General features: G+C 36.6%; 2 protein-coding genes across 2 annotated transcripts; one reads left to right on the top strand and one right to left on the bottom strand.

Moving 5' to 3' along the window:
• The first annotated feature begins 5,950 nt into the window (after positions 1 to 5,950).
• Positions 5,951 to 6,672, top strand: LOC133730369 (uncharacterized). Its single transcript, XM_062157976.1, has 2 exons — positions 5,951 to 6,160; positions 6,274 to 6,672. Exons 1-2 carry the CDS (start codon positions 5,951 to 5,953, stop codon positions 6,670 to 6,672), a joined length of 609 nt encoding a protein of 202 aa, XP_062013960.1.
• Positions 6,673 to 7,479: 807 nt separating this feature from the next.
• LOC133727802 (uncharacterized) lies at positions 7,480 to 8,459 on the bottom strand. Its single transcript, XM_062155204.1, has one exon. It carries the CDS (start codon positions 8,370 to 8,372, stop codon positions 7,608 to 7,610), a length of 765 nt encoding a protein of 254 aa, XP_062011188.1. The 5' UTR covers positions 8,373 to 8,459; the 3' UTR covers positions 7,480 to 7,607.
• Positions 8,460 to 9,936: the final 1,477 nt, after the last annotated feature.

Here is a 9,936-nt window from a genome sequence, read left to right as displayed (position 1 = left end):
GCACTGTTATATATACTGTTGTTTTCTTGGTTTCTTTTTGAGAAAATTAGAAAAAAAAACCCAAAAAATGAAGCTCCTATTAGGAAAAACCCATTCCTATATTTTCTTTTAATCTACACCCATTCACATAATCAAACCTTCCTAATAGAATTTTAAGTCTATAATTATGATTTTTCACTTTTTTTAGTTTGACTATTAGGTAAAATATTCCTCAAATATAGCTGGTGACTTTTTAGTAAAATATTTATTTCACCTCATTTACTGGAAATGAAATAGAATAATCCAACACCTTTGTCATTAACTTTCACTTGCTAATTTTGGTATTTCTACATGAACTATAGGTATAACTGTATAATTTTTCCTAGTGTACAGGTGTTAAATATCATGTGAGTTTTAACATAAGCAAATGATTTAGGTACCTGTCATTTAGAAGTTCACAATTTGTACCTATCAATCAGGGAATAACTTAGGTAGAATGAACCATAGGTAAAATTGCATAATTTTGTCTATCATTCAGGTGTTAAACATCGTGTGGGTTTTAACATAAGCAAATGATCTAGGTACCTATCATTCAGGAAGTTCACAATTTGTACCTAAATCATTCAAAGAATGACTTAGGCACCTATAACTCCAACTTTTGAATGTGGCGATTACATAACCTCCAACCCAGGTATTGATTTCAATTGCTGGAATCAAGAGTTGATTAATTCTGGGCGATGTCTTTGCGCAACCGTTTCCAGAGTTGCATCTGCAGAAAATTTGGGGATGATGACAGTTTTAGTAATTCTTAACAACAATGGGTTTTAATGTTTATCTTATTTAATAGGTTTTTTTTTATATAGATAAACCTCATTAATAGGTTTGGGTGTATATTAAAACAATCTTACAGATGGGTTTAATATAAAAGGTGTGTGTGAATCTAGATGTAGAATCAAATTCCCCTTTGTTTTTCAGTAGGATAAATAAGCTTAGTTTTCAATGACCTTTTTGGAGATTGGCTATTAGGCTAGCTCGTACAATTTATAATTTGATCACAATCTTTGTATTTGTTGTTTTTCCTACAGTTAAAATTATAAATGACTATCGAATATGTTGCTTATTGTAGGCTTTGCAACTTTTGTTGGCTTCTCTTTGTTGGTGACTGTATGTTGTTACTGTGGCACCCTCATTAGCGAGCGGGAGTGCAAGAACAATGATTACATTTTCCTGTCCCGGCGACGAACCATGGCTAGAAGACTTTGAGGTTGGTTTTTAATACTAGATGAGAAGTCCGGTATGTCTTATTGGTGTGGCAGACTCCTTGTATTATAATTCTAGCTAGGTTGCAAATATTGTATGATCTTTTAGGGACGCAATATGTTCATGAGTTTGCAATGAATATAGATAGAAATGGTATTTATGTTTGTGTTAAATATAGGCACATCTTAAGCAGTTGCTCATTCACATCTTAAACTCAGGCGCCATTTCTGTATTACAGTGTTGTATGACCTGTATTGCAACTACACATTCACATCTTAAGCACTTGTCTTTTCAGACAGTTGTATACAAAAATTACCCCATTTGAATCATAATATTACATAACAGCTGATTAACATGTTGAATTGTTCAAAATAATTAAACATTTACCGTACACATCAATCTGATTTCATAACGATAATGCGTCCAGGAAGAAACCCTTGATTTCTGTCATGCAAGACATTCTTAACATAACAAAGCTAACCATTCTGATCTTGTTTTGGCTTTGAAGATACTGGCCGGTGAGAGCATTATTGTTGAAGAGTGAAGAAGTCACCAAAAGACGAAATGCCTGCAATAAGAAACATAAGTAATCAAGCTTGTCATGGAAGTACAACTTCTGTTCCAAACTTCATCAATGATTATTAATAATTAGAACTCACCTCTTACTTGCCCACATGCACATATCGCTCTTCAATGTCAGTGATTGGTACATTCAACGCATTTAGAACAGATAGGCCAAGGATTTGAGACATTGGTCTTACACCATGACTATCGGTTATCAGAAACCTAGCATTTCCTCTTAAGAATCATCGCGCACAGTCAAATCCATTATGATTACCGTGGGATTTAGGATCTATGAACTTCACAGGAATGGCAGCCCTTTTTGTGAAAAAGTGAGCAAGAAAAGTGTCGGTGATTAGTTCACTGGAAGCAATATAGCATGGGGATTCGTTAATTCCTAAAAGATGATTCTGGTAGCAAAATCCAGGGAGATGCACGGGACTGGTTAGCATATCCCTGTGCCAAGTTAGCTTCAGGTAGCGGGGATGAAGATCCTGGCACTACGGTATAGTTGATCAATGCAACCATTGAGAGGGACAGCCAAATTTGTTTCAGTATAAACCCAAGGGGAAATTGAAGCTGAAAAGCAGATCAATAAAATCCTGCTCTGCTTCGTTCATTTACGAACACGCCATCACCATCTTGATCACCAGTTGCTAAAAAATTAACTGCGGGTAACTCAGTAGACTCCCACAATGACAAGGAACACTATCATACTCAGAGTACCATTGTGGAACAAGTCACACTTCCAATGAGAGCACTTAAAGTAGCGTGAAGGCTCACTATCATCAGTTTTCAGTATGAGGTTCCTCACTAGGAATTCAGCTCCAATTTTGGGATATAACAACATGTCTTTACATTCTTTAGTGCGACAATATTGTAAATCCATGCTCTCAACACTCATACAAATTCTTCATGCAACCAATGCCGGCTGGGATTGGATGACTACGAGCAAGCCTAGTAATTGCTCCAATAATAGGAAATGTTAAAAAGCTAGAGAGTGCATTAACAAATTCATAATCAGACTCTACGAAGATAACTCTCTTGTTCACTCCGTCCACTAAAGCCTTCAAGCTAAAATTCTTCACATCTTTGTCAGCCATGGCCACAAATAATGGTTGTAAAAATTAGGAGAGGATACTAATGAAGATAGCTGATATACACAAGCTTAAAATACTATAATGATTTGAGATTTTGAGAACATATTTAGATAGGGTTTTAAGAAGATGAAAAGAACCAACACTAAAGTGAATTCTGTTATTAGTACTTCAAATCCTGTTTGAAACGAAAGATGAACAAAAGTGAATTCATATGGATAGTATGCAAAGAACTTGATAAAGAATTTGAAAAGACAAAGTTAAAACCTCATGTGAAGAACACATATTGGAAGACAGAGGGTCAGCTAAACATAATAATTACAAGAATATCAAGAGAGACTACCAAAGTGAGGATATATGAGTCTTTCAGAAAGTGGGGCTAATAGCCAAAGTTCTTCTCCTGTTCCATCTTTCATTTGCAATCTATAACCGATTCAAATTATCTACAATAAATTAAATTTGATGATATATTATTGCAAGTCTTTTTGTCTTCTAAAAACTAGTATAAATTGGGGAAGCTCTATTGAAGAAGATAAGTTTACTTGTTGGGAATAGATATCTTTTTTTTGAAAGAATAAGTCAGCCCTTTATTGCAATAGAAAATCAATCAAACCATACAAAGTTCCGCTGCAACTGCAGCTGAAAGAAATGGAGGAGTAGAAAAATAAAAACAATCTTGCTGCAAAGAGCAAGCATAAGCTGCTAACTGATGGGCTACACCATTGCCCAGACGGCCTACATGTGTCACCTTCACAAAAGAATGAGACTGCAACATATAGTCACCATATCATCATATAATCGTCCCAGAACGGACGTATTACCAGTAGTAGAAACGCTCAACTGACCTTGAACTACCAACGCATCTGTCTCCAATATGGCAGGAAAGAAAGCATGGTCCAGCACAAATTCCATTGCCTTCTTACAAGCTAGCACCTCCCCGTGCTCCGGAGACAATAACCCAGTAAGAGGACAAGCTCCTCCTGCCAGCATAACCCCGAGTTCATTACGAATCACAAAGCCCGCTCCCCCCTTTCGAGTCACATGATCGAATGCCCCGTCGACATTAATCTTCAAAAAACCCACCGGAGGTGCAACCCACCGCACCACCCTGCTTCGTCTAATCTTTCCTTCCCCATTGTTCAAGGTATGAAACCGATATTCCTGTAATCTAGACATCGTCCGAATCACCACATCACTTGCATCCCCCTTCTTTTGGTCCCAAACCCGATCATTTCTCTCCTTCCAAATCCCATACAGAAGAAACAGAAAGTCTCCAAAGCTTGTTGGAGACAACTCCGCCGCACATGCAGCTAACCATTGAAGCAAATCTTGGCCTTCATGTTGAGGTCCATAGCAAACCTGTCGCAAAACCATATTGGACTGCAACACCCTCTGAGTGAAAGCACAATCCTTACAAAGATGTAGCGTGGACTCCTGATATGTCTCCTCAATAGATATCTGGCCGTACGTAATTCAGTGAGGTCCTTATACTATTTAATGCAACATGCTGTTGTTACAACTTTCTTAGTTTTTGAGTTATTTGGACTACTTTGGAGTTCTTGGACTTAATTAAGTATCTATAACTTATATGCTTGTGTTTATTTGTTCTTTGAACGGGGTTGCTGAAGGTGATTCTGTTCTTACAATCCAAGGCTAGTATTAGCTTGAAGGTGAAAATACTTATCCGAAACATTTTTCTGGGTTTCGGGGATTGATAGACACGATGCAATCCTTACTGGGCAGAAATAAAAAAATTCACACAGAAAGCACAATTTTGGTTACGCAGTGAAAACCTCAATTTTGAGATTAAAAACACTGCGGGGCTCTTACTCTTGAGAACCCAAATAAAATCAATAAACTTATTGATGAAGGATATGATTCTTTACAAACACATATAGCTCTCTACGCGGCTACAATCTCTAGACTCACTAGAGAGGTGCTTGTCTTGAATCTTGACCTTCTTCTTCACTTGAACGATCTGCAAATATCGCTCCACTTGCACCACCAATCTTCTCTACTGATCTCGAGAGAATCAATGCATGTATATGAATGAACAATGAAATACTTAGACACGGAACAAGTGTTTCATGGACTCGTATGGAACTCTTTCTCAGCAAGCAAGACACTTGTATCAAAATCCCTACACAATCAACGCTACTATTCTGAATATATTGAGGAGAAAATAAATTCTCAACAATTAAGACTTAACCCTAATTGGACTCTTACTAGGAAAGATCTTTTAATAAAAGATATCTAATTAAAATAAACAAATCCTAAATCACCTAGGACTTCAAAAGCACGATTTTATCAGTTGAAAAATATCTTTGTAAAATAAAATCTAAAAACCAAAAGATACTTTCCAAAATTGGACTCCAAAAAACGTAGGGTTGACTAGGACAGACTCGGGCAAACTCGGCATGTTGCAATCCCGTGATTATGCATGATATGCAATTACCTGAAATTCTCCGAGATCAGTTTTGATGAACTTTGTAGGCTTCTTCAGTGCTTTGTATAGGGACGCCAACACATTAAGTATAAACCTTATACCTACAGAAGGCCTTGGTGGACAAGGGAAGCAACAGAGTTATATTTATTGACGAATCTGATGATTTTATTGATTTTCTCTTTAGTTTCTTGACATTACCTATTGGAAAACTTATCAATCTTGCTCATCGGCATCCATTATCATTGAATTTTCATTGCATACACAATTTGTACCGAAGTGTAAGGACATTGGTAAAGGCTGTCATTCTTCATTTACACAATTTTTAGATCCGTACTATTTGGCTGCATCACATATTAAGAACCTAAAACTGGAAATTGAGGCTATGCAGAGGACCGATGATGGTAAGTATCTTTTTTTCTTTTCGAAAAAGGGCTGGTGCAGCGGCCCTTGCACCTTATCCATTAATGAAACCGTAGAATACATGGGGGGACATAGTACCTTAACCCCGTAAGTATATTTTCTGTTATAGGAATTGCAACCTATCCCATAGGGTGTTTGGATTGTTTGGAGATATTAGGTCATTTCATATCAATTATTTTCCATGTCAATGTATAGGCAATTTCAGTCACGGGAACTTCTCTTACGGAAATCCGGTGGAGGTGTCTTTATAAAAGAGCATGCTAGACTTATAATTACTGATGATTTACAAGTTACGCCCCCATTGATTGGAGCGAATTCTCCTTTGTTTACCAAGTTTGGAGTCATGGTTGGGAATTGTACTGCTTCTCAGATGACTTTCAATGTAGGATTACGTAAGGTAATTTTTGTGTTTGACTTCATGTGCTCGACTTGCAATCCATTTTTTTATATCATCATTTTCCTTTGCCTGTTTAGACTATGAGCGACTAGCCGTTGTTTGTGAATTTCCAGGTTTGGAATTTGATCTTGCGCTCAGTTGTGTCGAAGTCACCTTTGACGGATACGCTGCTGAAGCATTGTCCAGTAGCAGGTCTGAGCATTAATAATTTTATTCAAGAAAAGTGGAAGAATACTCAAACAGACGCACAGAACAAGGAAGAGAACATTTTGGTCAAGCTTATGATTAGCAAATCGATGAAGATGGTTTGTTATGCAGAAGCAGGGATAGATTTTGTCAGCTTACTCCAGAGCTTCTTAATTGTTCCATTTGGGTATATAGTCAAAAGAATGCAGGATGGTTCCCTGGAAGGATGCATCGATCAGTTATGCAAAAGTGTCCAGGATCTTGATGATCAATACGGGAAGTCAATTAAAAAACCACAGGGAAATGCTTCTGACACCCAAACATAATACCAACACAAACTTCAATCCTTACAGCAGTTCTCAGTTCATAATAACTGACACTCTGATCATAAATCCTGCATCACCAACCCATGTCTCCTCTCTTTTGAACTGTTTTAAGGTGCCTCTTACAGACTTTGAGGAGAAAATTGTGCGTGTCGGCAAAGACGAGGTTAGGTATAATTTAGCTGTACTATAAGATTGTTGAGTCTTTTTAATATCTTCAGTGCTAACACTTGATTTCTTATGTTTTGCAGGTCTTTCGTCTTTTGGTGACTTCTTTTTTGTGTGATTCTGTTCTCACAAATGTCTTCATTGGTTCCTCAAAAGGATGAACCATGATGAACAGGGCTTGGTTGTCTATTAACTAGTCTACGGACTCCTTTAGTAATTTAGAAAGTGGATCATATTATCAGAAACATTGAGGATCATAAGTGCATTCCAGTTAAATTATCATGTGGTAATTTCAAATGTATTTGTGATACCTGCAATTTGGGAATTCAATTGCATTTGGTGGATTTTAATCATGTGGAATAATTAGTGATGCATGTGTGGTTATTTATAGAACTCTATTGCTTTGCCGTCCGTGATTGCAACCCAGATCGATCTGTAAGGAAACATATATGGTTTGATATGGGCAAGCAGGGGACACATCATGTTCTTTTCAGCAACTTTTTACATTTCCGCCTTTTGGAATTTGCAATCGACTGATTAACAAATATTGAATATTAGATCAAGATTTGAGATGCAATTTTGTACTGAACCGATAAACGGAGAAACCTAAAAATAAGAAAGTGACTGTAGATCGATCGAGACATCGAGTGACCATAGCAATTCATTTCATCAATATTTATAAACCATGCACAACGTACATTTAGAAAACTGCACGAAATGAATCCGAAAAAACACAACAAGTTTGATCCAGAAGTCTCAATTATTAACCCTCAATTCTCAGCAACTTCTTCAAATGCAAGATAAGTGGAAACGTTGATGCCTTCGTGTGGATTTCGAAGCATAGAACCATAGTCATGGTTCTCAACACTAGACAGATCAAAGATCTCGTGTCCGGCAATATTATCCACACTCGAACTCATAAACAAAGTTCTCACCACCGCACTCTCTTTACTGTAGTTATCTGGAGGTAGGATACACTGCAGTCGAAAGATGCCTCCATCCACAACCGGCCGGTACAGCCACCAGCTCGAACCTAAGTTCACAGACAAATCAACAGTCGAAAACTTAAGACCAATCCCTTTTGCAAATTCCACAGCTTGAGAATATCTATGAAACGACCAGCTTTGATCCGACGGCAAGCAAAGCCCGGTGGCGTTAACCTCCGAAAGAGTGGGGCATATGATCTGCTCAAACGGCAGACTGGTGATTCGTACAAACCCTAGTCCAGAGATAGCAACCCCAAATGGTTGTGGGACCTCAAAGGGGGAATGAACCATCGGCTTCTTGAAGAATCTAGAAGCGCCTAGGCCGAAGTCGAGAGAGAAATTAACAGCTCTTAGCTTGAGATAAGTAAGAACGCAGACTCCCTTTGTGATTTCAGTGGCGAAGTAGGTGGCTTGTTGCTTAATATGGTCGAGTTTTTGGAATTCGGGGCTCAAGTTAAGAGCGCGGGAAATCACTGCGGTGAGGGTGTCGTTGACGCTGTTCCAGAATTTTTGAACGTCGAGTTCTACGTACACTGGCTTCTTTGACATTTGGTCTCGACGGAGAAAGCAGCCGAGCTTTCCTTCCGATTTCAGACTCTGTATCAATTGTTCTGGAGATTCGTCAGGGTAGTTGAAGGAAGCCATGGTGGGACGTCGTTTCTGTTGGTAGGAACGTCTTTGTTGATTCGGGTACGTATTTCGGAAGCTTGGAAGAGTGAAAATGACTGTTGTTTTGATGATGGAATTATACGGGGGTGAGAGATCTAACATCAAGAGTCCATGGTCAACAAAAATAAAACTCACAAGAAACGAGAGGTCAAATGTCACAAATTTCTATAAAGCACGGACTTTAAAAAAAAAAAAAAAACGACAAGTAATATGTAAGTGACTCAACACTTATTAAATAATTTTAAATCGTGATATTTATAATTAATATTTTTTTAATAATTAAGAAATGTATTTAATATCATCCAACTGTCCATTCACGTTGATAAAAGTACACATCATGAATTCTCTTTTTATAATTAAATAAAGATATGGGGGTTGAATTTTATCTTACCTTATAGTCTTTTATTTTATTGTGTTTGTTTAGGCTAATGACTAAAATATCGAATATCGAGAAAATATCGATAGTCCAAAAAATAGAAATTTTGACGGAAATATTGAGGAAATTTCGATCTAAGTAAATTTTGGTAATTTTTATTTTATTGTGTTTGTTTAGGCCAATGACTAAAATATTGAATATTGAGAAAATATTGATAGTCCAAAAAATAGAAATTTCGACGGAAATTTCGATCTAAGTAAATTTTTGAAAAAAATGATGGAAATTTAGAAAGTAATATGGAAATCATTAATGAATTTTCATGAAATGTTTACATGATCAGTTATCTATACTATTAAAAAAAAAAGTGTTTGATAAACTTAATTGTATAATTATTGTAGTAATTTGAAGTATAACAATATATACTGACATGACAAAGGTATGAGATTCTACATGAGAAATCTCAAAAATGATTTAAATAAGAGATTAGGAGAGTTAATTATTAATTATAATAATATTTTATAATTAAATATATATGTTAAAAAAACATCGGTCTTCTAATAAACAGAAAAAGAAGTAGAAAATGGTTCTTAGAAATACATAGAAAAGTTTTATTTTATTTTAATAGAGCCAAATGTTTACTAGTTAACAAATTAGATAATTAGAAGAATTATAAGCATGGAGGGAAAAGACTCAAAGACCGATACATGACCCTATAAATTTTTAAAGTTTTCCTCTTCTTTTTGAGGGAAATGTGGATTTCATTAACGCATGCCAAGGTGGCCATTACATATCCTTCTGCTGCCTTCAACTAGACAGATCAAGAAGTTGTAGTAAGAGAACTACTTTGATACATAGAGACAGACCATCTATATTCGAACTAACCGCTCACTTATTTAAAAGTGAGCCTATAAACTATGAAAAAATAGAGAGACATAGTAAATAGGCTCCTACCACAGCCATCTAGATCTTTTCCTTGCCCTTCAAACTAGGGCTTGGGGGTGTACCCGAGTACAGCACTGTCATGACCTCCTCAGCAGAGACCTTCTTTGTCTTTGGATTTTTATTTTT

The sequence above is a fragment of the Rosa rugosa genome, chromosome 2, assembly GCF_958449725.1.
Source record: "Rosa rugosa chromosome 2, drRosRugo1.1, whole genome shotgun sequence".
Lineage (NCBI taxonomy): Eukaryota > Viridiplantae > Streptophyta > Magnoliopsida > Rosales > Rosaceae > Rosa > Rosa rugosa.
The sequence above is the reverse complement of the archived record's forward strand: the minus strand, read 5'-3'. Positions and strand labels throughout refer to the sequence as shown.

What these genes read in the sequence shown, in the direction of transcription:
- LOC133727802 (XM_062155204.1), bottom strand. Translation starts at nt 8,372, where the DNA reads ATGTCAAAGAAGCCAGTGTACGTAGAACTCGACGTTCAAAAATTCTGG.
- LOC133730369 (XM_062157976.1), top strand. Translation starts at nt 5,951, where the DNA reads ATGTATAGGCAATTTCAGTCACGGGAACTTCTCTTACGGAAATCCGGT. An exon ending in TCAATGTAGGATTACGTAAG is followed by an intron (nt 6,161 to 6,273) that starts GTAATTTTTGTG and finishes GTGAATTTCCAG; the next exon opens with GTTTGGAATTTGATCTTGCG.